This window comes from Mesoplodon densirostris, chromosome 7, assembly GCF_025265405.1.
Source record: "Mesoplodon densirostris isolate mMesDen1 chromosome 7, mMesDen1 primary haplotype, whole genome shotgun sequence".
NCBI lineage: Eukaryota > Metazoa > Chordata > Mammalia > Artiodactyla > Ziphiidae > Mesoplodon > Mesoplodon densirostris.
The window spans coordinates 75,052,740-75,080,672 of NC_082667.1; the positions used below are offsets into that span (position 1 = coordinate 75,052,740).

General features: G+C 47.3%; 1 protein-coding gene across 7 annotated transcripts in view; it reads left to right on the forward strand.

Moving 5' to 3' along the window:
- The window catches only part of NAV2 (neuron navigator 2), a 769,310-nt gene that overhangs the window by 714,608 nt on the left and 26,769 nt on the right, over positions 1-27,933 (forward strand). For all 7 annotated transcript variants that reach the window (XM_060105510.1, XM_060105512.1, XM_060105505.1 and 4 more), the window contains 8 exons: positions 5,007-5,059; positions 10,131-10,154; positions 10,269-10,343; positions 15,158-15,241; positions 15,624-15,735; positions 17,261-17,406; positions 20,155-20,327; positions 27,252-27,405. In XM_060105510.1, the coding sequence (XP_059961493.1) occupies positions 5,007-5,059; positions 10,131-10,154; positions 10,269-10,343; positions 15,158-15,241; positions 15,624-15,735; positions 17,261-17,406; positions 20,155-20,327; positions 27,252-27,405 (821 nt within the window). The remainder of the gene's footprint in view (positions 1-5,006; positions 5,060-10,130; positions 10,155-10,268; positions 10,344-15,157; positions 15,242-15,623; positions 15,736-17,260; positions 17,407-20,154; positions 20,328-27,251; positions 27,406-27,933) is intronic.

Below are 27,933 nucleotides of genomic sequence, written 5' to 3' on the forward strand. Positions count from 1 at the left end.
GGCGCGGGGCTGGGGAACTCTGAATAGTAGGGTCTGACTCTTAATTAAGCTCGCAGGACTGTAGGGAAGACAAAACACGGGTGAACCCTGGGGTTGACCGAGTTCCGCTCCAGGCTTCTCTCCCTTGGACTTGGGCCCTCGCTACTTGGCATGCACCTCCACTGTGAGACTCAGCCGCTGGCACAACATCTTGGCAATGCCAGTCACTGGAGGGTTCGTTTCCCTGCGCCAACACACCCGTATGGCTTTGGGGGGCTGTCGGCAGCCACGCCTCTCCCCTTTGCTCCAGAATTTTCTATTTCTTTTCTCAAGCACCAGTGTTTTTAAGTTAGTTGCTTTCAGTTTTGCCCTTTCCCTTCTTTGCTTGCTAACTGGGACTATTTGGTGTTGGATTTTTATGTTTTGTTCATTTGAATCAGAATTTGGGGAGAATACTACAGTGGGCATCTTCATCAGCCATCTTCCTAACTCAGTTCATTTCTCTTTCCTACTTCAGTCAGAGTGGGAGTTAGGGGAGCAAGCAGTCAAAATGTTGGGAAGGCACATCACCCCCACTCCCAAAAGCTTCCCACAGATGGGGATGATAAGACATTGCTGTCAGTACCACTGACGAACGGTTAAGAATATGGGATAATAGGGCTTCCCTGGTGGCGCAGTGGTTGAGAGTCCGCTTGCCGATGCAGGGGACACGGGTTCGTGCCCCGGTCCGGGAAGATCCCACATACCGCGGAGCGGCTGGGCCCGTGAGCCGTGGCCGCTGAGCCTGCGCGTCCGGAGCCTGTGCTCCGCAACGGGAGAGGCCGCAACAGTGAGAGGCCCGCGTACCGCAAAAAAAAAAAAAAAAAAAAAAAAAAAAGAATATGGGATAATAATACCAGGGTTTGAATTCCAGCTCCACTACTTCTTAGGTATATGATCTTGGGCAAGTTAACTTCACCTCTCTGTGCCTTTGTATTTTCACTGATGAAGTAGGAGTACCAGGCTCATGGAATCATGAGAATTAAATGAGATAATATATATAAATGTTCATCCAGTAATGTTAGTACCTGTTACAGCCTAAAAACTGAGCTTCAGCATTGATGTCCTGGCAGCTGGAAGTCCCAGCAAGAGGAGGGGGGACTCTTGGAGCCAATGGAGCCGAGGCTGAGGGTCATAGCCCTAGTTGTGCCTTTTCTGCCAGTGACAGGACAGAATGGGGGTGGGGAGGGGAGTCACAGGCACTTCCCTCTGCTCCCAGGTCCCTGTGAGAATGGGGAAATACGCCCAGTGTCCTCCTGGTAGGAAAGAACAAATAAACTTGTGACTGTCGAGGAAACCCCTAAACAAGTCAAGAGGGAGAGAGATGCAAGACGTCAGCTTCTGCCCTGCCCAGTGTTCTTTTTAACGAAAGTTGTAAAGAGTTTAGTTACAGAGCAGTTGCCCCCTGGTTAATCTTCCTTAATTCTGTCCACTCTGATTTATGTATCATTTGAGTCCAGTGAGCAGACACTCAGTCTGTAAATCCATCTGTGGGAACCCACTGGGACAAAGGATTAAGGAGGGGCAGAGCCTGAGTTACTGAGAGCGTTTTTCTGGAGTTAAGAGCTAGAAATCAGTAGTAATCGTGGAGGGCACGTTGACCGTAAGGTGAAGGAGTAGGCAGTTTGTCCTTAACATTTTTCTGATCAGTGGGCGAACCAAGCATGGCCACAAAGCATTTCCCAGCCCTCCTGCTAATGACTCGTGAGTGGAGAGTGCCCTGTGCCCTACTCATCTGCTGTGTCCCGTGTGTACCTGAGTGAACCGTGTTCAGTGCTGCAACGTGTCCCAACAAGCACACTTGACCTCATAAAGGTCCAGGACCGTTACAGTATCATCATCAGATGGGTTTTTTAATTCCATCTGGAATCAAGCCGTCAGGCAGCACAACTGTGGAATATCTGGGGTGTCAAAGTGACATTGATAAAAAGAGCTTGCCCACAAGCAGTGTCTAGACTTTTGTAAGCCCTGATGATTCATGGTGATGTGGAACGGAAGCGCAGAGGTAAAATCAAATTTGGGGAGAAGGGGTAGAGACGGCTGTCGATATACTAAGAAACATGTAACGTCTTCATCTTTGGGGAAATTTGGCATCAGATTGATTTTATTTCTTCCAAGGCTATTACATTACAAAAACAAAATAGGGCTTGTGCAATTAGGTGTTTTTAATTCCATTGGGGGATGACTTTTTTTTTTCCCCCCTCTTGAATGTATAAACCCCTGGTACTGAAGAAACAGTTGGGAAAAAATTCACATCTCATGTTTGGACCGAATAGAACCTCCTTATATTGATAAGAGGCAGTTAGATATATCATACGCCAGAAAGCAGAAAGAAAATTTAGGAAGAATTAGCACAAGTACTTGAGTGAGGTTTTTGTGGGATTTAATTAGCACTTTCCATTTTGAAGGAAATGGAAGTCATACATATGTAGATGAGGTACAGGCATGGCCCAGGTGCAACCTTTCAAGGTTATTTCAGGTAAATTAATTTCCATCAGATGCATTATGCAATCTTCAAGTCAACTTTAATAGTGCACTTTAGGGAGATGCTTGAGGCACTTTTCAAATGAATGTCTTTGGAGAAAAAAAAAATCCAGGGGCTTTACCAGTCATCTCTAAGAACTGGTACAGTCTAAATCCGTTCATATGGAACCCAAAGAAACGGAGCAGCTTATTAGTAAATAAATCTTGTGTTGCAGCTCTCCTGTGTTTTCTAGCCCCTGAGTTACACTTGGATTCAAGTCCTGGCACCTCCACTGTTAGCAAGGTGACTTTGAGTAAGGGACTTGACCCTGTTCAGCCTACTCCCTGTTCACTAGAATGTGGAAAATAAGTATAACTGTACCTACTTCAGAGGATTGAAGTAAAGATTAGGTGAGATAAATCCTGCAAGGCATTTAGCAGAATGACTTTGAAAGGGGTTTATAGTAAGTACTCAGTCAATGGTAGCTATTGTTATAGTTGTCATGTTTTGTTTTATCCTTCTCCCCATGGGCCATTTCAACCCCATTTTGTTTATGGCAAAGTTGAACAGAGGAAGTGACTTGGGGACTTTTTGCAGCCAGAACTATGTCCTAAACTCCTGATTCTCAGCCCTCTGTGTTTCTACTCAATCCTGCCTTACACTTGTCTCTTCCTGGGCCACAGCTGGGCTTTCTTACGTGTCTGAAGCAAACCCTGAACCTTCATCAGTGTGGTCGCCGTATGAGGAAGTGCTTGATTAGTATGAAGCTGAATATATACATATATCTACGTCTATATCTATAGACGTAGATATATATATGGTGCCCAAGTGTGACAACAGAGGCATTTGTTTGCTTTATTGGCTGGAATATGCCCAGTTGTCTCATTCCATCCTGTGATTTCACCCCTACCTGTGCCTTCTAGTTCTTCTCAAACATGCACTTTTTGCTTGTTTGGTCCCAGATTGTGCCTGTGTAGATTGAATGAGGGGTTTAGGAAACCATTCTAAATATACCAAAAAGCTTTACCAAAAACAAAAAAACCTCAGATACCAGTAAACAAGGTCACTCAGGGGCAAAGCCATCTCCAGATTTCTGGTCTGCAGATCCTGTTCCTGAATGCTGTAGGACCTTAGGCAGGTTGTTTAACCTCTCTGGGTTTCAGATTAGTCAGTGGCAGAGAAGGCCTAGATATTCTCTGTGGTTCCTAGTATCTTCACATTTTTGGAGGTACAGGTGTAGGGAGGAAGCCGCAGAGCATGCTATTGCTGCTCTGGCTTTGTAAGTCTCATAAGCATTCTGTTGTCCAAAAGTATCCCAGCCACATAACCCAGGCTCTGCCTTGGCTCAGGTTTCTTGAAGGAAGGCCAACTGCAGTGGTTCAGGCAGCCATATTCAGCTTTGGGTTGATCTGGAAAGCAAGGACTCTTCCTTTGGACCACAGCCTTGCTGTTGCTGTTTACAAGTGAGAGGAATTAATTACGGAGAAAAATAATTACCTCTGGGCTTCCCTGGTGGCGCAGTGGTTGAGAGTCTGCCTGCGGATGCAAGGGGACACGGGTTCGTGCCCCGGTCTGGGAGGATCCCACATGCCGCGGAGCGGCTGGGCCCGTGAGCCATGGCCGCTGAGCCTGCGCGTCCGGAGCCTGTGCTCCGCAACGGGAGAGGCCATAACAGTGAGAGGCCCGCGTACTGCAAAAATAAATAAATAAATAAATAAGAATCTGGTTTCCAAGAAAAGTCAGCCAGAATACCTAGTCCTGGAAAAGACCATGGTTTAAATTACATGAAAACAGAAAATACAATGTCTCCATTGGCTGGGGGCAGGAGGGGGTGAGGAGGGTACAAGGATGGTACCCAAAATACCAGTCACAAACAGAAAAGAAGCCACTTTGTAGATATGATAGAAATTAAATGAAGAATCTATGTTTCTGTGGATATGTTTTCTAAACAATGTTCTACCACATGGTCATCTAGAATGAATTTACCATGGCCAACAGCCAGCCTCCTATGCTCAAAATAATCAGCTCATCTTTTTGCTTTTACAAATGGCAGATGCTAGCAGGATATAAAATATATATGCAACCCAATCTTAACCCTAAGGGAATACATTAGAAAAAAGAAAGGAATAAAGTATGCTGGAACAGAGCAGGTAAAAGTTGCCTCTGGGTAATAGAATTATGAATCACACAGGTTATGGCAGTGAAAATGCTTCTTAACATTTCTCTGTACTTGAAACATTTAACTTAGTAATTATGTGTTATGTTGATAGTTGGAGCAGGGGTAGTATATAGAATGGTGTAAGGAAAAAAATGTGGTGATAGAGAAATGACTCCCATAGAAAATTATTCCTTACTTAAAACTGACCTGTCACCAAACCAGGAAAGGTTGGGTCAAGATGAGGTTAAGTTGCTCCAAGCCTGGTAGTGTCCTCTAATGCTGAGTTTCTCCTTCCCTTCCCCTTTTCGGCTCAATAGTGGCCAACTGTGAAATTCACCTCTTCTTTCTTTTCTTTTTTTTAAACAGTTCATGGATCCTCACTCTCCTTGGTTTCCAGCACGTCATCAATTTATTCTACAGTGAGTATAAATCAATGCTGTGTGGCTATGTGTGTCAAAAATAAAATAGCATGTCTCCTAGAGAGAGTATTTCCATTATAAGGGAATCAGTTAATTAGGGAACAAGGTTTGAAATTCACAAACAGTTACTGATGTACCAACCAATAAATCAGGAGCTGACTTTTGTTGAGGTGGCATTGTGCTTCGAGTGGTAACTAGTTAGAATGTATGAGATGCCTTTTTCAACTTTGTGTCTGCCTCAGTTTCTTTGTCTGTAAAGTAGAAAGAACAGCAGCCCCTACCTTGTGGCGTTGTAATGAGAATTAAAGTTATGAATATTACTGTTCACTGCAATATAAATTCCTTGAGGACAAGGACTTTTTTCTGGTTTTATTCCTAGTGCCTAGAACCGGGCCTAGCATATAGTAGGTGTTCAAAAAATAGGTTTGCATGAAATAAGGAAATGCACGTAAAGCAATGAATAGAGTGTATGCAGCACAGAGGAAGCTCTCGTAAATGATAGCTGTCATCAGTGAGAGGTCTACTGAACAAAAGCCAAACAATCAAATATAGTACTGGATTTATTCAGTATGCTTACTTTTTATAGCTCTGTGCATAACTATCTTAAAAACTTTAACTCGGGAATTCCTGTAGGAAAAAACCATTTGATTAATTAGGAATTGGGAATTCTTTAGCCCTTAATTCCATGGAGGACAGATGTTTTAATAATTCAGTTTTTGGTAATGCCAGGTATCTCGGCTCTGTAGTGGGACAGACTGTAGATAGCCCCCTGTAAGTTAAAGACCATCCCAGAATGAAGTCAAAGAGCCCAGGGCCTGACTGTTCTTTCTTAGCCCTACAGTGAGCAAACAGACTTCAGTGGTTGCTGCCACAGTCTGATTTGAAGGATCTGGAAACGTTCTCTTCTGCTCCTACCCACCTTGCCCCTCCAATTCCACAGTACCTCTTTCCTCTGCTAGTCAACTTGTCTGAAGTTTTATCAGAGTCCTGGCTTTCATTTTAAAGACTTTCTATATGGTAACCTTGGGAAGGGGTTATTTAAGCCGTTATCCAAGAAAGCATAGGGATGGCCTTCTAACTATCAGCTATTGCATCTACTGGGTCCTTCCGTCTAGAATGAAACTCTGTGACCTGGGTACCAGACCAGAGGTGGTACTTTTCCGCCTAGATTGACTTCTTCCACGGTATTTACTGGCACCAAGTATTGATATATGCCAGGCTCTGGGCTGAGCCCTAAGGGCGTGGTTTAGGTGGAGAGAGGGGCCTGCTTCCGAAAGAGGAAGCCAGAGGCACAGAGGGCACGGGGGGCGGGGGGGCGTGTGGAACTCTAGTTTCACAGGGTTGGTGCAGTGCAGCTCTACCAGACATTTCAGTGCCCAAACCCCATGTTTTCCCAGGGAGTTCCCATGCTTTCCTGTCAACACACTTTTCATTCAGAAAAGTGAAAAATGGGGGCTGGCCTGCGTCAGCCAGCCTGGGAGGGAAAGAGCATGAGCTCCTCCACCTGTGAGAATTCAGATGCAGGAAACCATCACTTGCAGTTCCTGGCTGCTTTCCCTTCACACCAACCACCGGGAGTTCTTACAGCTACAGGCCTCTCTTTCAGTAGCTCTTGTTCTAGGTGTGTGGACCTGAAGTTCGTGTTTTCATGAAATTTGAAATTGTCCTTTCTGAGTTGATATAAGTTCACAAATTACCAAAGACCTAATAATAATAATTTTTAATTCCATGTTTATCTGGGTAGCAGGAGACCCGAGGCCTATTCATAGTTCTTCCCTTACTGTATGACTTTGGACAAATTACCTCCTTACTCTGGGGGTCTCCGTTTTGCCCTTGGCCTCAGGGAGCTAGGCCAATTGGTCTCCTAGGTCCCTACAGCCTCTGACATTCCACTAGTCAGTGAGTCAAAGGTTCCCATGTACTGTTCTTTTATATGCGCCTTCTCTGAGAATGTAAGTTGCTTTTGCAGACTTTTTACAAAATACTCTAACCTTTGAATATTTTCATGATGGAGTGGTATGCTAATTCCAAGGAAAACTGCAAGTCTGGCTAGGCTCTGCTACCACCAAGCAGTGGTGTGTGGTCCCTTATCTATTATTAGCTCCTTGGTGATGATGAAATTCAGAAACAAATGCCCAGGCGCCTTTGTAAATGAAAAGGTAAATAAGTTCGTATTTGTTGTCTAAAAAGAGATCTTTGGAGTCTCTTAAGTTGCCACCAACCCAGACCAAAGAGTCTGTTTAAAACCAGAGTGTTGGGCTTCCCTGGTGGCGCAGTGGTTGAGAGTCCGCCTGCCGATGCAGGGGACACGGGTTCGTGCCCCGGTCTGGGAGGATCCCACATGCCGCGGAGCGGCTGGGCCCGTGAGCCATGGCCGCTGAGCCTGCGCGTCCGGAGCCTGTGCTCCGCAACGGGAGAGGCCACAACAGTGAGAGGCCCGCGTACCGCAAAAAAAAAAAAAAGACCAGAGTGTTTTAAAGGCTCTTATTGGATAATAGGTTTTCTCCCCCCTGAAATCCCTGTAATTCTTAGATATTCAAGAATGTTCATTCTGTCTGAAATTTGCCTGTAATTTTAATTACAAAGGAAAAAAAGACAGCCTGATGCTAAACAAATGCCATGAAGAGGTCATGGCTGGCCCTTGGAGTAGAAAAAAATTGAAGAGGCCACGTCTGGCATCACATTTGCTTTCTTGGTTGGTAGGGAGCAATAGTTGAGTTTCCAGGGGAACTGCCTAGTGGAGAGAGGCCCGGAGCTTCTCTCGGAGTTCCCAGATGTACAGAAGAGCAGCAGCAGCTGGGGCAAGATACAAAACACATGATTTCTCCGGGCTGCTGTTGAGAACAGCATTCCAACCCCAGAGACAGGTGGGCACCGAGACGGACAGTGGCAGCCGCCCAAGGAAGGCTGTTGATAGAAGTGTTTAGAAGTAGGGCTGGTCCTCCCTGGATGGTTCAGCCTGCTAACAGACCTCCATTCGCCTCCCAAATGTTAGATAGCTGTGACGTTATCGCCATTAACTTTTCTCCTTTGGATCAGACTCAGAAGCCAGGGCCTTATTTCTGGAAGGCCTCCAGGAGAATGTCGCTACAGTCAGAGCAGGAGAAAGTGCTGGTTAAGATCATAGGCTCTGGAGCCAGACTACCTTGGATCCAATCCCAGTTCTATCACTTATCAGCTGTCGCCATGAGCAAATTATATCAGTACCTTCTGAAAGGGTTGTTATGAGGATTAAATGAATAATGAATGTCAAGTGCTTGGAACCGTCTCTGGCATATAGTAAGTGTTCAATAAAATGCTACTTATTATTGCCAGAATGTAAGCAACATAAGATGTGAGGGACTTGGTCATGTTCACAGCTGTGTCCCAGGTTCTTAAAACAGTGCTTGACACATAGTTAGAAATCAATAAATATCTGATGGTGGTGGGGATGAATTGATGGACAGGCAGACGGACAGACAAAGAGAGATGGCTGAATATCATCAGAGAGGGAAGAGTAAGCCCTGAGGACTTCTCCAAACCTTCTCCTGAAAGTGTTTCTTAGATGAGGAGATTGTCCAGCTGTGTGACTTTAGGCAAGATATCTAACCTCTCTGAGCCTCAGATGGAATATAAACCTACTTTGTGGAGTTACCGCAAGGATTAACTGATTTGGCCCCAGTGTACCTAACAATTAGTTACTGTTGTTAGAAGCCAGCCTGGAGGGACGGCCTTCTGGGGCAGGATCAGGGGTGAGGGCGGTGGGAGCAGGATGTGAAGGGTGGTCAGACAGGAAAGGGCTACCCACCTGTCCCAGCTGTTAGGTAGGCTACCCACCTGTCCCAGCTGTTAGGTATAGGGACTACGGGGCCTAATGAATCATACCCCTCTGCATCCTGAACTAATAGAGAAGTAGAAACTAGAAACCAGATGCTGACTTTTTAAAAGAATGGGTGTATCACTAGTGAAATTGGATTAGGACACACATAGAGGACTCAAGGACAAAATAGGGTCCTTCCTGATTTTCACTCACCTACCTGGCTCCCAAGTCACTGTTCCACCCCAGTAAAGTGCAAATGGTGGGGTGCGGAGGGAAAGGCAGGAACACTTCCAGTATTTCCAAGAAAGGGTGTGTTTGCAGGGGCAGTTGGGGAGGGTTAGGGGTTTCTTCATTTATGGACACCCCCGCCCCGGGAACCCCAGAAGAGAGAAGGAGTAGTTCCCCCTGCTGCAGGTCCCCCCAACCCATGTGGGCTCCCCCTATGGGAAGGGGTAAGTAGCTTGTAGTCTCTGGCTGGCCGACTGCTGTGTCACCACAGACCCAGGGCTCAGTATGGAAGGCTTTGCCAGTGAGAGGGCCCACAGGCTTCGTCTTTACTCCCCAGGGTCACAGGTAACTGGGGGACTAGAGATGGAGCAGCAGGAAGGGACAGGCCACCTTCGTCCTTACAACCTGGGGAGTCACCAGGCTGGCTGACAGGGGTTCCCAGCCCCCCTCACTTCGGGAACCTTCCTGACCTGCTGCTTCAGTGCCCTAGGGAGATGAGAGGGAGGGAGAAAACGGGGCAGAATTAATCTATGAGCCGTCCTCCCTGCCTGCCAGGTAGGATTGCCAGATTACATACAGAATGCCCAGTTAAATTTGAAATTCAGGTAAACAACGTATATTTTTTTAGTATAAGTATGTCCCCAGTATTGCATGGGACATACTTAAACTAAAAAAATTCAAAGTTAACTGAGTGTTCTGTTTTTTTATTTGCTGAATCTGGCAACTCTGCCCTAGCTTATCCCCTTCTCATCATAGCTTCTCCCTGTTATCACCTCCACGTGGGGACAGGGGGCTCCCCACAACCAAAACAGGAGCGTATTTCCTAATTCTTTCTCGTTTCTTAAAATAATGTGCTGTTCGTATTTGGCCTTTCTGATTGGTCATATTAATTGAACCACTTTATCCAGAAACGTCCATCAGGAAAGAAACTAATAAATCTTGAAGACTGCCGTTAAGTGTCCAGATATGGTCCTCCCTGTAGGCAGGGTTATACTGTTCTTAGTTCCCCAACTGGTCTAATTTCTTCTATGTTTTTCTTTACAGCCAGAAGAAAAATGCCAGTCAGAGGTAAGGAAGAGTTGGCTAGTTGGATTTCGTCTTTCGCTATTATCAGTTATTTCTCCCAGCTCATCCTGTAAGTGGACTCCCAAAGCAGGTAACTCTGTCCCTTGTTATCTTTAGATTCGAAAACTACGGCGGGAGCTGGATGCCTCCCAGGAGAAGGTTTCCGCTTTGACCACCCAGCTGACGGCAAATGTGAGTACAGACCCAGGGCGGTTGAGCATTATAGAAGCAGTGTGGTATAATAAAAAGGACATAGGCTTTAGCATCGTGGGTGTGAGTGTCAGCTCTGACAATTACCGGCATTGTGCTTTGGGCAATTCTTTAACTTCTGAGCCTGCCTTTGCTCATCTGTGTGTTGGGGAATAATAATGTTTAGCTCTCGGGGGTGTCACATGATCAGTACCTGAAACAGATTAAGTGCTCAGAAATGTTCATTTCCCTTTCTCTTTCTGAAAATTTTCATCTTAAGAGAAAAAAAAAAAAAATCTAAGGCTCCACAGTAAATAGCTGACTGCTCCGTAATTATAATATACACAAGTACGTGTTCAGGAGGCACTGCCAACTGGCATTCAATTCAGCAACTGTTTGAGTGCCAACTATGCCCCGGGTACTGTGGGTTCAACAGCAAAGCAGGCACAATCACTGTCATCTTAGTGTTCTTTCTCTGGTACAGCAGAGAGACAAAACAGTTTTGCTATAACATGACAGCTGTTGTGATAGCAATAAAGGATGAAGGTTGCAGGAATATATAGGAGGAGCACCTAGATCAGTCTTGGTGGGGCTGGAAGAAGTCAGGAAAGGCTTCCTGGAGGAGGTGACATCTGATGAATGCTGTGTAGGGGAGGATGCATGGGAAGGACAGCATTCTAACCAAAGAGTAATTCGTGCAAAAGCCCACGGTGCATTTGGAAACTATAAATAGCTCAGTGTAATTAGAATCTGTGGCTTGGATGTGGGGAAGAGGCTGGGGTGGAGGGGAGAAGGAAGTGGAAAGGAGGGAGGCATCAAAGAAAGGCAAGGGTCAGGCCACATCATGGAGGCTCTCAGCTATTAGGTGGTTAAGTCAGCTTTCTAACTGTGGTGTGGTTATAGGATGTGAGGGGTCAGAGTAGAGGCAGAGATCTCCTACCCCATTAGATCAGTCTATAAAGGAGCCCTACCGCAGAGCCGTGAGTTGGCGAGGGCTGAGGCTCAGAAGGCAGAGCCTGAGGTTTTGGAAGCTGCTGAGATGCCTCAGAGGCAGGGCTTCCTGCTTGGGAGCGCACAACCCAGCTTGAGATCACATATCCGTGTGTGTGAGCCTGTCAGAAAGCCACCTGCGTGACTCCCAGCATGCTGTTAAAATGAAAAGCAACTTCAAAAGCTTGTCTTCTTTGGACCGGGAAGGTAATTAATATTTATCTGCAGCTTTTGCCCACATAATTCCCGGCTTGAGCCTGAGTCTACTCAAGGAAACTTTCCATTTCACTTTAAAGTCTGCATATGAAGTACCTAGCACAGTGCTTGACCTTGATTATAGGCTCAATAATTGATAACTACCCATAACTATTCATTCTCCCGAGCTCTCTTACATTTCTGGAAATCTTTGGGGTTTTTTCAAAACCCTAATATACTAGGCTACTGTGTGTTTTATAATCCTTTATTTTCTTGACTTCTTCCTCCATCAGTAACTCTATCCAAGGAAGATCAGCAATTGATGTTAGATCTGAAATTTGAGGCTTAGAGCCTAGTTAAGATGGCAGAGGTATTCTTCTGTGGGTAGTCTTCATCTCAGTAACCAGATGCGTGCATTCGAATCCAGCACCTACCCCAGATCCGGTGAGCCAGGGGTCTTCTCGAAACATGTGAGGTTTGACAGCAAGTGATTTGGAGCTACTCCCCTAGTTAAGAATTACAGCTGCCAATGGCTGCCCCTTACTAATGAAAAAATAGTAAGTAATTTACTTATCAATGAACTTGGATTAATTCCTCCAGCGACCTCATGCTTCCCCAAGGGACCTTACATTGGGCCATTTGGAACTGTCCTCTCTGATCGAGAAGAGTGAGATCTCGGGCCTCCCTGGTGGCGCAGTGGTTGAGAGTCCGCCTGCCGATGCAGGGGATACGGGTTCGTGCCCCGGTCTGGGAGGATCCCATATGCCGCGGAGCGGCTGGGCCCATGAGCTATGGCCGCTGGGCCTGCGCATCCGGAGCCTGTGCTCCGCAACGGGAGAGGCCACAACAGTGAGAGGCCCACATAACGCAAAAAGGAAAAAAAAAAAAAAAAAAAAAAAAGAGTGAGATCTCTCACATATTATTATTATTTCAAAAGTACGTTTTGCTCTTCACAAAAGCCATTGAGTCCAGTATTCTTTTCTTTTTTAAAATTAATTAATTTATTTTTGGCTGTGTTGCGTCTTCATTGCTGCACACAGGCTTTCTCTAGTTGCAGTGAGCGGGGGCTACTCTCTGTTGCGGTGCGCAGGCTTCTCATTGCTGTGGCTTCTCTTGTTGCGGAGCACAGGCTCTAGGCGCATGGGCTTCAGTAGTTGTGGCACGTGGGCTCAGTAGTTGTGGCTCACAGGCTCAGTAGTTGTGGTGCATGGGCTTAGTTGCTCCATGGCATGTGGGATCTTCCCGGACCACGGCTTGAACCTGTGTCCCCTGCATTGGCAGGTGGATTCTTAACCACTGAGCCACCAGGGAAGTCCAAGTATTGTTTTAAAGTAAATATTTAGTCTTGCCACACACCGCCAGCAGTGCTAACATGTTTTACTTGTCTGCCATCTTTCTCGCAGACCAAGCTGTGTTTGTTTTTCTAGGACAAACTACTCAAAGCCACCTTCTCTGAGTGTTTTTATACCACTTGCATTTGTTTTCCTGGGGATACGAGATTGCTGCTTGCTGAGAAGGCTGTTGTGCAGCTCTAAACCAGCCTCCTGGCCCATATTTTCATAATCGAGATCATGACACAAAGTCAGTCCTTCTGCTCACCAGCAAAATGCGATCCTCTGGTTCTTCAGAGCAAACGCGGTTCCTTCTTGAGTTGCAAAAACACTCTCTTGATAGCAGTCTTCATGGGGTCAGGTTTTTGCTTTTGTTTTTAACTGAAGAGAAATTTTGAATGCCCACAAATAGAATCTTGGGGCAATCAAACGAGAATTGAAATAAATGGAATTTCTGTCATTTAAATTTGACCTTGTCATTCCTTTGAAATGCAAGGGTAGCAGTCATTCTGTTTCACATCCACGTCCTGGCTTCATTCACTTTGTGAATGTCTTGAATTGGTTGGCTTTTGTTCTGCCACATTGTCCCTGGCAAACTAAAGCATATCTCTTTATTTTAAAATGCAAAGGCATTTTCTCAATTTTTAATAAAGAGAGAGCGTGCAGTCAGAAAGAAGCTGGCCAGTCCACTTAACATTTCTATCTCAAGTGCCCTTGCTCCCTGCCAGTTCCTACGGCCAGTGGAAAAGAGACTCAGCAGTTGATCCTAGAGATGTCTTATCCTCCATCTCCCTGTTTGATGAAGTCCAGTAACCGAGGCCTCTCACTCACCCGTCAAGTCTCTCCTCCTCAAACTGAAATGTCCACTGACCCTGACCCTCCTCACAGCACAGAGTGACGGCTCCTCTCCCACCCTTGTCTTCTTCACTCTGTGCGTCAGTCACCTTTTCCTCTAGAAGTTTCCAGAACCATCAGATCTCACTTCTTCCAAGACTGAAGTATCTTGCTGGTCCTTCTGATTCCTCCTGTGACCTTTTGTGTATCTACCCACCCCGCTCCTAGAACCCTTTCTTGATGTCTCCACACCTGTGTTCCCATAGTATCTTTTGTCACTTTCTCAGTCCCAAACCCCTTCCTTTCCCTGCAGTCTCTAGTCATTCCTGTGTTTTGCAATTCCTTGACAGTTTATAGGTCATTTTCAACTATATTGTTTCATTCAGTGCTCACAATCACCCTGGGAGGAACATAGATATTGCTTCCATTTTATAGATGAAGAAACTGAGGCCAGTAGGATTAGATGAGTTGTCCATTCTTTATTCTTGGTTTTAACAATATTATCAGGATCCTAGGTCAGCTAACTAATATTTCACCTACTGCTCTGTGGAAGAAGGAAAAAGGCTTAGTGTTGGGACACAGAGTTGCATCTTGCCCTTGAAGAGGGTTTCAGAGAAAGGGGCAGATAGGGAAGCATCACATTTCTCAATTCTATGATATATATTTTTTTCATGTTTTTCACATCCCTGAAAATTGGATGCATATTTCAACTATAATTGGCGTCATTTTTAAAACTGTCTTTGTAAAATGTAAAATAATGGTGTGTCTGCTGCTGTCTTCTAACAGGGACACAAAAGTGCAGGGGAGCCCCAGGGAAAGTCATAACTCCAGGGAAAACAGTGGGCAGGTTCTCTAAGGAGGTAGCAGATGGGCCTTTCGGTGGCTTTTTATTAACCAGGATTATAACAGGCAACATCTGCCAACCACTTTGTTCATTTATCCTACAAACACGCTCAACGTGAGGCTCTACTATGAGCTTGGTGCTTGGGGAACAAAAGGTCATCCTGCAGTGTAGTGGAGACTGGCGTAAATCAGCAATCACAAGAGTGTGTGTGTTTTTGACTGTGATACCACACTGCATACATCAGCAGTCCAGTGTGCTTGTGAGAGTGAATAAGAGGGAACCAACCCAATCTGGGGGTGTCTTGAAGGCATGTGCTGAGGTCTGTTGAGAAGGATGGGTAAGAATCAGTTAGGGAAGCAGTTGGGAGAAGAGCATTCCAGGCAGCGGGGAAAGCGTGCAAAAAGGCCCTAAGGGGAGAAGAAGCATGGGGCGTGAAGGACGTGAAAGTCTAGAGTAACTGGATCCCAGAGAGTGGTGAGGGGTGGAGCTCAAGAGGCTGAAGAAGTCGACGGGCTAACCCACGTGGCTCCATTTGGATTTCCGTCTTTGAGACCTGGCACCCTTTAGGCACTCCTACCTTGCAAGATAATGTAACTGAAGGGAAATGTGTCTTTCCCCTCCAGGCTCACCTTGTGGCGGCCTTTGAACAGAGTCTTGGAAACATGACAATCAGGCTCCAGAGCTTAACCATGACGGCTGAGCAGAAGGTAAAGCAGAAAGAATGCTTCTTCCCTCCTTGCTTGGAATTAACAACAAACCTAAAAACATTATTCTCTTTTATTCCAGAGAGTTCTATAGATTTTAGTGTGCTTGTTAGGACTGTTGGAATTGAATCTGAAAGCATAGGTCTGCTGAGTGAAAATACGACCTAGATGGAGTGGCAGTTAACTACATCAGCAACAGATCTTAGTCCTATTCCGTCTGCGTCTCAGATGCCTATTAAAAACTGATTCGACCTAATGTTTGAGATAAAGGTTTCCTGTAACTCCTTCATTCTCTACCCTCCTCTAAGCTGATGCTAAGTTGTACTTCAGCTGAACTCGGTACAAAATGATTTGGGGATGACCACTGTTTTTTTCTATTCCTCAGGATTCAGAACTGAATGAGTTAAGAAAAACCATTGAGCTGCTGAAGAAACAGAACGCAGCTGCCCAGGCGGCCATTAATGGGGTAATTAACACCCCAGAGCTCAACTGCAAAGGTAAAGGGAGAGAAACAGCCTCAGACCAGTGACCTGCCTGCCCTTAGGAACTCTCCCTTGACAGTATATGATACAGCCTCTCTGCCAGAGGGTGGGTGTCCACGTCAGTTGGACAGGTCCTAGAAGGCACTTAATCCAGTTACTTCCAGCCTCTAGGAAAACAGCTATTCCAGCTCATCGTCTTCTCTGATGTATCTCAAAATGGAAGAAAATATATCTCTGTTGGCAAAATGTCAAAGTATTTCATAGCCTTAACTTCACTAATGCTTTGATATTTACATATTGACCTGGGACAGCCTGAAATGGGTTCATCTCTCATTTGTCCCAGAAAATATTCTGGAAGGATTGCTTTGTCCTTGTGTATCTTACTTGGGTGGTGGGGGGAGATATGGGCATGAAAAGGAGTTACGTCCAGAAAATGATATTAAGAGAACCGATAGAAAAGTAATAGTGAGAGTTAACATTTATGGAACATTCACTGTGTTCTAAGCACTACGCTCAGTGTTTACATTATTTCATTATTCCATTTTCTCTCCACAACACGCTTACGAGTGCAGTGCTGGTCCTCCGCATTGTACTGAGGGGAATGCTGAATTTTAGAGGCGCGAGTCCCATCCTGAGGCCACAGAGTGTGAGAAACAGAAATAGGACGAGAGCCCAAGTCTGCCCCTGAAACCAGTGCTCTTAAAGACTGGGCTGTCAGGGTCGTTCTGTGATTGTGAGGAACACTGTCTGCAAACTTTATTTTGGTCTCAGTACCGTTCTGGGCAGTGTTATTTCTGGTACCACTGTTACCTCAAACATCAGACCTCCTGGGAAAGCGAGGCTAGAGGTGACGTGGGAAGGATTGGCAAGAGCTGGCCAGGCAGAGCAGAGGGAGAAGAGCATCCCAGGAAGAGAGAATGGCACCTGTAAGGTGGTGAGAGGACATGGGCTTGGCACGTCCGAGGGCGTGAAAGGAGGCCGGTGCGGGAGGAGCAGGGAGAGCAAAGGAGGGGCACTCACGACACAGGTGACTATTGCCACAACTCACAGACGCATTTTAGCTCAAAAGAGTGAGTGTGGGGGGATCTCTAAGCCTCCCCTGACTTCTGTTTTGTAAAGTGGAGAGAGCCCTCCTTTAATTGACCAAAGGGGGCGTAGCACTCAGCTACCCAGGGACCTTACAACCAGCATTGCGGGGGGCTTCCCTGGTGGTGCAGTGGTTGAGAGTCTGCCTGCCGATGCAGGGGATACGGGTTCGTACCCCGGTCCAGGAGGATCCCACATGCCGCAGAGCGGCTGGGCCCGTGAGCCATGGCCACTGAGCCTGTGCGTCCGGAGCCTGTGCTCTGCAATGGGAGAGGCCACAACAGTGAGAGGCCCGCGTACCGAAAAAAAAAAAAAAAACAGCATCGCGGAACAGAAGGTGATGTCTAATGGGAAATAGCTCCTAGTCCTTGGATGTGTGGATTTAGGTGTAAATCCTGGGGCAAAGGAAGGGGCTCAAATCAGCAGCTCCTGATGTCCTGCCTTGGGTCTCCAGGAAATGGTACCTCCCAGTCCGCAGACCTCCGTATCCGCAGACAGCACTCCTCCGACAGCGTCTCCAGCATCAACAGTGCCACCAGTCACTCCAGCGTGGGCAGCAACATAGAGAGTGATTCAAAGAAGAAGAAGAGAAAGAATTGGGTGAGTGTGCATCCAGAGACTGTCGTGGGCCACTAGCAGAGTCAGGCTCGGAAACGGCGTGCCCCAGAGAAAGCCCAGGCTAGCTCTTAACTTCACAACATAGACCTTTGGGAGTCAATCCAGAGAAGCGGCTTGTGGACAGGTTTCTACTAAAATCAGTGTGGTGCTCAGTCAAACCCCAGGATTTATGAAATAACTACCTCTTTGTAGTTTTTCTGTTTCATGAGACTACGTGAAGCACTCATCTTTCATTTCATGTGTCATTTCTTCCTCATCATATGCTGGCCACAGAGTTCCAGATATTAGAGCAAAGTTACTCTTAAGTGGTTTTCTCCTTAGTTCCAAAGTATTTTTGGGAATATGTATCACTAGTTATCCCATCGTTAACCGTGGTCCTTATCTATTTATTTACATAATTGCCTGTGATAGCATTAAATCACCCACCCTTGTCTTTGAACGTTTTTTTGACCATTTGCTGTAACTAAAAGCTTCATAATATAGCTGTTAGCAGTTAGTGAGTGGTTCTAAATTGGGGTGGGGGGCGGGGATCATACCTCAAAATAGCAAATATAATAGAACCAGTGTCCAGTGCAGTGTTTCTCCATGTTTCCATAATCCCATCGAGCTACTTGGCCTTCTGTACAGTGACCTCTTGAACAGTTTTTCCCATTCTTCTTGGGAAATGCCACTCACCTCTCCCCACCCAATTTTTAGTTGTGCTGTCAGGGCTGTGACAGTCAGTTCTGACAGACGTTGGCTGCTCCCCGACTTCAGTGCAGGGACACCCCAGGTTATCTGAAGTTGGCCAGGACGCACAGGGCCCCGTTTGTCAATGCCGACGGCATCGTGTTTTCACAGTAGCTTCATTGTCCTCATTCATTCCATACACTTCCCCCTCATTCTGTGTTATCTTGGATGGGTGGCGAGGTCTCGTGATGGAGGAGTCAAGGATTTCGTCATTTTGCTTATTGATGACTCGCATCGGAGGCAAGCCGAAAGGCCAGTTCAGTGTGGTCCTCTCGTTGTTCCGATTAAAATTTTCCTTATGTTACTAATGGCTTTTAGTCAACTCATTGGCTATGACTTAAACAAACAGAATTAACTCATGTTTCTGTTTCTAATGTGCTGTTGATAAATACGGTCTGATTTAATTATCAAAGTGATGAGAATTATTTTCTATGAAAAATCGTGATTATCCATTTTCTTTAATTCAGGAAATAAAACTTGTTTATTTTAAGACAACTCTTGGTTACCAGTGCAATTGGGGAGGATGGATAATTGGCATCCTCAGAGAATCCCAAAGCTTAATTTTGTCTAATCTTTATCATCTGCTCTACTGCCTGGCATTTTACCAGAGGCTGAGGCCAGGATTTAGGTTGATGTATAATACCAAATCCTTCTCATTCTATGACTACTCTCTGGAAATATGGCCATAAGTAGGAAATGGGAGAGAAATGGGATCCAGACTCGCCCACAAGCTGGACATGAAGTTTGTTATGGGTGAAACTTTGATGAGAGACAATTCCCATTATTTCAGGATGGCCCATTTTATGAATTTCACAATGGCTAAGAAAATGCCCAGAATACGTTTTCAGTAGGAAAAAGAAGACTTTAGAAAAAGGAAATTACTTTTTAAAAGACATTTTTCAAGATGAAACTTTATTTTTTGGCCTAGAAAAATACATGCTTATCATGGCTTTCAGAGCAGACCTCGCACTTTAAATTCTTCATGTTCGCACTAGAATTTTCAGATCCATCTCATGGTTTGGGGCATCTGTGATATACCAGTTCCTTTTTCCCAATATGGTTAATACATTTCTTTAAAATATCATTTTTTTGAGCAAGAAGGAGACAGCTAACTTTCTGCTTTTATTATATTACATGTATAGAAGGACAGCAGCAGCTCCTAAGTATATATATCAGAGAGCTATGCAGCCATGTTGGGACCAGTGCAGCAAAGAAGCTACCCTTGCTAAGAACAGAAGACATGCCAAAAAATAATAATAAGGCTTAGAGATGACTGATAAAAGGCCAGAAAAGAGTGAGGAGTATAGGAAGGTGGGACAGTCATTTCAACCAGACAGAGAAGCTTGCAGAGCTCGGATTGTAGGGGCCTCCAGGCTCGCTCTTCCTCTCCTTCCATAATAGAGGAAGATGCCCTTAATGCTTTGAAAGATTCTTGACCCTACCGGAAACCTCCTCTCTGTATGGTGTTTATTATTAGCCATGTCATGTCTGAAAAGTCCGAAGCTTTCCCTGTCACTGGCTTTCTCTGTTAAAAATTGTCTTTTTTCCTTCCCCTTCCCCATTTTTGCTTGCGTTTTCTCTGGCAGGTCAATGAGGTAAGCAAGACCAACGTGAATATCAGATACCAAGCTAACCCATCCATTGATATGACTAACCTCATCCGCATCCATCACCGTGTCTGAGCACCCCGCTTTGTTGCTGTGTCACCTCCTCCTCTCGACATCCATCTGCTGAGCCAGGCTCTGTCTTGCTGTTGGCATCTAGTCTTGAGCCAAGAGTAGGCATGGAATGTTATCCACAGGTCCAGTCCCCTGAGCTGTCAACACCAGATAACTCTTCTTCCCTTAATGCACTGATTTGAGAGAGCTGTCGGGAACCTTTTTCATTGCTGGGGGGAAAGCGTGGGAGAAGTAATTTGCTGTTCACTCTGCATGTCTCCGTTTTGCCGAGGTCTGAGGGGTGGTCTCAGCTCCCGTCAGGCTGACGGTCTTGTGTATTCAGTTACGCAGCTCCTTCAAGCAAGCCTTCGGGAAGAAGAAGTCCCCCAAGTCGGCATCCTCTCATTCAGACATTGAGGAGATGACGGATTCTTCTCTGCCTTCCTCACCAAAGTTACCACACAACGGTTCCATGGGCTCCACTCCCCTGCTGAGGAACTCTCACTCCAATTCTCTGTAAGTCTGTCTGCCGGGGTTACTCGGGTCAGACGGCATCTTTGGCCCCTGGGAACCCTCTCCAATAGGAATGGCTAGGAGTCCTGCTATGTTCCTTGGGGTCCTTTGTGTCTTGCATTCATAAGACCATGCATATATTCTTTCAGTGTTTTAGGACCAGAGCGTTTAAAAGAGAAAGGAAACGAGTTTCTGTGCTGCTGGCATCGGTGTGCATAATTAGCTGGCTGATCCTGGGCAAACGACTTAACCTCTCTTTGTTTCCATTTCTTTGTCAAATTGGGATAATGGTTGTCTTCCTTATCCTATCCTAAGGATTGAACAAGATAAGTGGATGTGAAGAGCACAACAGCCAGTTGTGCTCTGACAGGGAGATGATGGTATAAGTGTTGGCAGTTTGGGCTGAAATTCTGGTTCACTTGGGTGACGGGGCTTAGAGAGATTATACTTTTCTTCTTTGATCAACATTTAGTGTTGACTCTTTCTCTGAGGTCAGCACTCAGAAATACGACGTTTAAAAAAACAGAGCGATTCAGTGATGATTCTCTATACCAGAGGGCTCTATATTTCGTCGAGTGATTCATCACCATGAACTCTCCCAGTCGATTGTAAATGAGTCAGTTTGTACAGAGCCCTTTGGGAGCACAGCTGGTTGAGTGAGACAGGCAATTGCTCCCTTGGCCTTGGCTTAGGTGCTGTTGCCCTTGGCAGAGAGGTACATAGAAGGGAAGAGTCATCTCCTCTTGCCCAGCCAACCTCCCGTGCTTTCCACCGAGCACCCATTGAGCATTGTTCCATCAGGGCGCGGGGAGACTGTCCTGTGCCCCATCTCAAAACATGAGGCCGAGAATCTAGAGGCAAGAAGAGGTCAGGAATGGCTTGGGACAGACAGGCGGGGACCCAGGTGTCTGCTCAGAACGTGGCACAGCGACTCCCTGCAGCGGTGAAAAGGATTGCCCCTGCAATAGGGCAATCAGAGGTAGGGCTGAGTTCCTTCAGAACCCTTGGCATAACCAGGCGAGAAGTGAAAGAGGAACCAGAGCCCAAGAGGTCTGCAAAGGCAGTTTGCGCGAGATAAGACAGTGCCTGGGGGAAGAGGACCGCTGTGGCTGGGGTCAGAACAGCCAGCGAGCTAGGGTTGGACGGGGGGTGGGTGGGGTAGTGGTAGACACCTCAGTTTCTTCACTGGTGAAAATGGGATCTGCATCACTGGGTTCTCGTGAGGGCCGGGTCAGATCCCGTGCATGCAGGGCGACCTCCTTCCGATCTCCGGAGGTCAGGTCTGGTGCCATCCCCAGGTCCATTCAGCCAGCCCGCCCGCCCACAGAAGACAGTGGCCTGCACCAGCGTCCCCAAAGCCAGCTCACCAGATGGGTGCAGGGAACGCGGGTAAGAGGGTGGGCCAGGCCTTTGTAGCACGTCGCCTGCCCGGACTGCACACGAGGCCAGCAGTGGAAGCAAGGAGACAGAGTGTAGAGCCCTGACTTTTTTATGAACCCACCTACCAGTGAAGCATGGCCTTGCCAGGGTGCCTGCTTTACTTAGGTCAGCAACTCCTCTTCTCTCGGGGAGCACCTTGGTAAGAGGGAGGCCGTGCGGATGGGCACTTCCATTCTGGGCGAGGGTGAAACCCCGAGGAGAGGAGTGCTGAGCGCTGGAGTGCAGTGCCCGCCTGAGGCCCTGTGTGCTGGCGTGAGGGTTAGACCAGTGCTCAGGAGTGTGAGTCCCGTTAGACCTGAAGAGTGCCCAAGAGGTAAATACAGGACAAGCTGCCCCTGACTCACCTGCCATCATCCCAGAGCATCTCAATCCAGTTGTTTGTTTCCCGGCCAAGAGAAAAAGGAACTCCTCATCTGTTCTTTATGTGTTGGTATAAACTTCTCATATGCCAGCCTGTGTGAGCAGGACACTACCCAAGACGGTTCTGGAGAGACCAAAGAGAATATTAACCACCCCTGGGGATTAGGGACTACGGGGACGTGACACGGTAGAGCGGATTGCACTCCTGGCCTCTGCTCCGTGCCAGGCGCTGTTCTTGGCTCCGGTGACAACAGTGTACGAGACAATCAAGTCCCAACTCCGGTGTGGACCCTATATGTCGGGGGAGAGATGGGCCTTAAGCACATAAACCTGGATAAACTAGAAGAATCAGATAGTGCCAAGGGTTCATGCTGGGAACTGAAACAGTGTGTTGGGATACAGAGTACCTTGGCAGCAACTGCAGACGGGGTAGTCCAGAAAGGCCCCTCTGAGGAGATGATGTTTCAGCCGAGATCTGTGTGCCAGGAAGAACCCCTGGTTAGTTCTCGTCGGTAACACTAGCTGCTGTGACAAACTGAGTCGCAAAGGTCAGCGCCTTTACCTGCGACTGTTGATCTCTGTTTCCTTCCAGACCCAACACAGATACCCCTCATCGGCAGGCGGCCTGCCGTGTGGTGATGCCGGCACCGAGGCTCCCTCCGTCCTGCGGGCCCGTGTCCTCTGCTGAGTGTCCAGCCAGCAGGCGGGGAGGGGAGAGAGTGTGGGGGCCCTGCAGGCGTGTATCGTGGACCAGGCCTCTTCCCACCGTCCACTGAGCAGGGCTTCCGACCTTGGCGGGAAGACGTGACATGAGTGTGCCCGGGAGGGGAAGGAGGTGGGCCGTCGTAAACCCGTGGCCGACTCTGCCAGCCAGCAAGCAGGGCAGCCCTCCCGACAGAACCCAGAAGCAGGCCTGGTGTGTCTGAGAAAGGGGGGGCTAGCCAGCCTGGCTGCTGCGTCGCGGGCACGTGAGAAAGTGGTGGGAAGGAAGGCTGGCCATGCAGAGACGGGGCCCAGGACCTGTGAGGCTTTGAAGCCAAGGTGAATTTGCAGCTGATTTCCTGTGTGATAAGTAGGCCTTGGAGAGTTTTCAGCAGGAGCGTGAGATCATCTGAATTAGCTTCACAAAGGTGGGAGTCTCCGTTCAGGGGGTCAGGGACATAGTGGGGCAGGAGTGGAGGAGGGAGACCATGGAAGAGGCTGACGGCCACTCTCCCCACCAGCTGCTCTGGCCCGTTTCCTGGTCTTTGAACTGGCCACTCACACCCCCACCTCCCCGGGCCTTTTGCCCTTTCTGTGCCCTCTGCCTGGTGTGCTTCTCCCTAGAGATTCACTTCCTCCGGCCCTCTGCTCAGTGTTACTACCCTATCAGTAAGGCCTGGCCTAGGCACCTTGCCTAAAACACCCCACCACCAGCCAGCACTCCCAACAGCCCCCTTCCCGTTTTATTTTTCACCACTGCAAATATCGCCCCCTGCCGTGGAGCTTTTCCTTGGTTATTTTTTCTTTGCCCCCACCCCCCAGTCTACAGCTGAAGCTCCAGGGAGGTAGGTGGTCTGTTTCTCGGGCATTCAGATGTTAGGTGGAATGAGTGATTGATGCTAATGATGAGTCCCGGATGGACTTAGGATATATTCCGGAAGGAAAGTTGAGGGCACATGGTGATGTGGATTGTGAGGGAAGGAGAAGAGTCCTTGAATATTCCTAGACTTGCCACTTGAGGACTTGGGTGTGTGGCGGCGTTGTTTCTGGCATGAGTGGGAGACACACACGGGGCCAGGTGGGGAGCAGCGGCTCTGGTTTGACCGTGCGAAGTTTGAGATGCCCAGGAGACATCCCTGTGGAGATGCCAGCCAGCCTGGAGTTCCTGGAGGTGGAGGTTTGGGAGACGTGGCCTCAGTGGTGGTTTCGAAAGCTGGGAAGCTGGAGGGGTCCTCCAGGGGGTTGAATGGAGATGGCGAAGAGGCAAAGGGGCAAGGACTGGGCTCTGGGGCTCTCTCGTATCTGAGGTTTAGGACGAGGAGGTAGAGCAGCCAGCGAGGTGGGTGGAAACCCAGAAGCAGAGAGAAGAAACTGTTTGGAGGCGAGAGTGGTCACTGGGCCAGAAGCTGCCGCGCGGCCAAGCCGCGATGCATTCAGCCTATGGGGCTCCCGGAGCCTGTAGCAGGAGCACTCCCCCAAACCACTTTCCCCATAGGGACTGGGGGGGCAGGCGGGCCCACCCTTTGGCTCGGCAGCCCTTTCCTTACATTCCACAGCATCCATGCACGCTCGAGATGTTTGCTTTGGGTCTGGTTGTCCAAAGCATGGGCAGAGAGCAAATGCTTCTTTCCAGCCTTGAAGGGTTTGTAAGAATGTGCAGATCTAGACGCGAGAGGGCGTTCAAAGAAGAAACCAAAGGCAGAGGAGTCGGGGCTCAGAAACGTTCCTACCCCGTGAGCGGAAGGAATGGCCGTTTGGGAAGGCAGTGTTTCCCACACTACAGTGTGTGAAGTTAGGTATGCCCTCAGCCTTGCCTCCTGGGCATGACGGCACGAATATGCTGGAATTAAGTGTTAGGGGCTGAGTAGGAAAAATTAACATCAGGTCGCTTCAGTAAGGGGTCCATAGAGGGGACCAGTGTGTGTTCATCCATGCCTACTGGATGCCGTTCAGGAGCTTGCGCCCTGGAGTTAAGCAGACCCATCAGACTTGTTTCTGATTCTCACATTTTTAGTGGGCATGTCCATTTCTTTCTGTCTCAGCCTCCCCGTTTTTAAAATGGAGATAATTGTAGTGTCTCTTCCCGAAAGTTAGTAGTGTACGTAGTGCATTGAATAATACGCTGCAGATGCCTGACACAGTGGTCTATGTATTCAGTAAACATTATGGGCCAATCAATGTGATCAGATACTACAAAGCAGGCAGAGTAGAACCCTGGTCCTAGGGGAGCCGGGGGCCATGCAGGGAGTGATTATCAGTGGCTCAGCAGGACCAGGGGAGAAGGCTCTGTCCTGGGCAGTAGGCACAGGGGGACTAACTCTTAACTGGGGCTTGTTTTCAACATCACCTCTGTTGTAGGACACCCCTCCTGTGCAGCCTCGCTGGGCTGTGCTTCTGAGAACTGGCCGATCTGTGGGGGACACGGGAGGGCCTTGGACTCCCGGCAGACTTTCTTCCTTTTAGTTTGCTTCCCTTTGTAAAGTCATTGTTTGGCCAAGCTTCACAAAGTAACCCATGTGATAAATTCCACAAAGTGGGTGCGGAGGAGATGTTGTCTCTCTCGCTGAGAAAGCTTTCTGGGGAAAAAGCACAGGCCACCTGAAGGAGACTGGAGCAAAGCGCCTTGCCGTGTGACAGACAGACAGGGTGGACTAAAGCTGATTGTTCTCTGCAGTGAACTGGAATTTTTGAGATCTATGCAGGACATGGTTTGGCTAAGACCAGAATGTCACAATGGGATTTTGTTCAGACTTTACACTCCATTTAAACCCAGAAACCATAGTCCTTTCCCAAGAAAGAACCAGTTTTTGCAAGCTGCCCTCGAAAACCTCCCAAACCAAAGAAAGTATGACTGTATAGTTAAACCCTACAGACCACAGGCTATCCAAAGCACAGAGAGCTGGGGGGTTGGCCGGGACAGAGGATGATCTGATTTCTAAAGACATGACTGTCCCTGTAGCCCTTTTAGTCCCAAATCTGTTGGCCTTAGTTTCCCATAGGTATGAAATGGGAATAATTACAAGATTTTTCAAGGGTCTGTTGGAGGTTTCAGATTTTGAAGTGGAGAAGTTTTCTTGGATGCTGACAACTTTTTAAAATAGGAGATGATTTTGTATCTCTCAAAACAGTTCAGGGTGCAGGTCAAGAAAATAGCCACAACAAGCTTTGGCTGTTCAGGCGTTAAATTTTTCTTCTAGTCCTTTCTGCCCCTGAAATACATCTCTTTTAACAATTATCATGGTTCTCCTTTGGCAATTAACATTTCCACTCCCTCTCCCAGTTTCATAGGTCAGGTTTGGTTTGGCCTCAAATCCAGTACTTGGGTCCTGGAGAGAGGGCTCGAGTGATTATTTCTGCAGAGACCACGTGCTCACCATGTCGTTCAGAGATAATCAGCTTCAGCTTTGTAACTTCATGAACTTGGGCTTTTTTTCCTTTCTTTTTTCTGTTTTAGTTCCAAGAAATGTCAAAGCTTTCTCTTCTGGATCACCCCACACCTCAGCTCCTATAATCTTTGAAATCAACCGAACTTTTTTTTTTTTTTTAATAGAAGCTATCTTTCCTAACATTGCAATTCATCATGACTTTTATGATCTTCCAGTTTGTGCTGACTTGCCAGTATCTGAAGGGCAAACCTAAGTAATCGAATAAGGAACCCAGCCTGGAAGGTCCACCTCTTAAAACAGAGGGACTCTCAGGGTCCCACAGTCTCCTGATCTGGTGTCCAGCTGGGGAAGGAGGACAGCTCACCACACTATTGCATGTTTTCAGATAAAATTTTGGCTTTCATGTTGCATCACTCTCTGCTAACTACCTGAGATGTTTCTCTTCCTTGCCATGTGCTTATTAAGCAGTATGGGGGGTGGGGGAATGAAAGAATGTTTCTCTCTCTAGACACCTTTAGGGGAGTGGGCTTTAGAATGTGACCAGAAACAGACTAGCATCTTCCACCCGTATCTTTTGGTTTCTCCCCCTTTTTGGCAAATAAAAATCACCCTCAGCTGTCTGACCCTGTCTGCCTTTACAACAGACAGTTGACCTCATTTCTCTGAGTGGGTTTAGCTATCAAGAGCCATGTTGTATCTTTATAGGGGCCCAGCTGTGTACACATCACGGAGGGTTTCAAACCCCCAAGGTTACCATTCCCTTTTGCTGGCTCCTGTTTATCCCTAGATCACTGGAATTTGGCTGAAAGGCATACCGGAGCCATCCAGATTGCCAGAGCTCTGCAAAGAAACAGTGTAGAGAAGTAATAAAGTCTGTGAATTTCAGGTGCTTTTGATATTGTCACTTCCGGGAAGCACCGGGCAGCTGGTTATACGGGGTTACTCTTTAGCAAACCTGATGATGAAGTGGTGGTCAGTGGAGGGCTAAAAGGAGCTGAACTCAGAGCCGCCTTGGTCAGTAACACTCGTCTTTCCCTAGCATCTCGGAGTGCATGGATAGTGAAGCCGAGACGGTCATGCAGCTCCGAAATGAGCTGAGAGACAAGGAGATGAAGCTGACCGACATCCGCCTGGAAGCCCTCAGCTCTGCACACCAGCTGGACCAGCTGCGGGAGGCCATGAACAGGATGCAGGTGAGATCCAGGAGTGTGGCTGAGCCCCAGGCTGCCCGGGGAGGAGCTGCTCCTGCCACGCTCCCTCTGCTGGGACAGCTTTCTGCACATCTAGATTGGAAGCTTCCCTCAAGGCTCAGCCTGATGCTTCTTCCTCTGCCAAGCCTTTCCAAGTCCTGCAGCTGGAAGAATTAGTGTAGTGCCCTCATCTGAATCCCTATAGATTTGTTCCTAAGGCCCCTCTCACCTTTTGACACGGATTGAAGGCATTTGAGTTTCTGAGCTGTTCTGTTTTGCATCCTTTTCTCTGGATGTAGGACCAGTGCTTATTAACACATAGTAGGTTCTTTATAAGTATTCATGGAATGAAAGACCACTCTGGATTCTACTAAATCGGCTTTCACTGGAGAGCAGCGTTTCCCAGAGGAGTTTCCGTGAAACGCTCATTCCATAAGAAACTCTGTGAAAAGAAGGCTCTTTGATCAAAAATGTTTGGGAAATGTTGCACACTATGTGCCCCTCTCAGATTCACAATGCATACCGACTTAT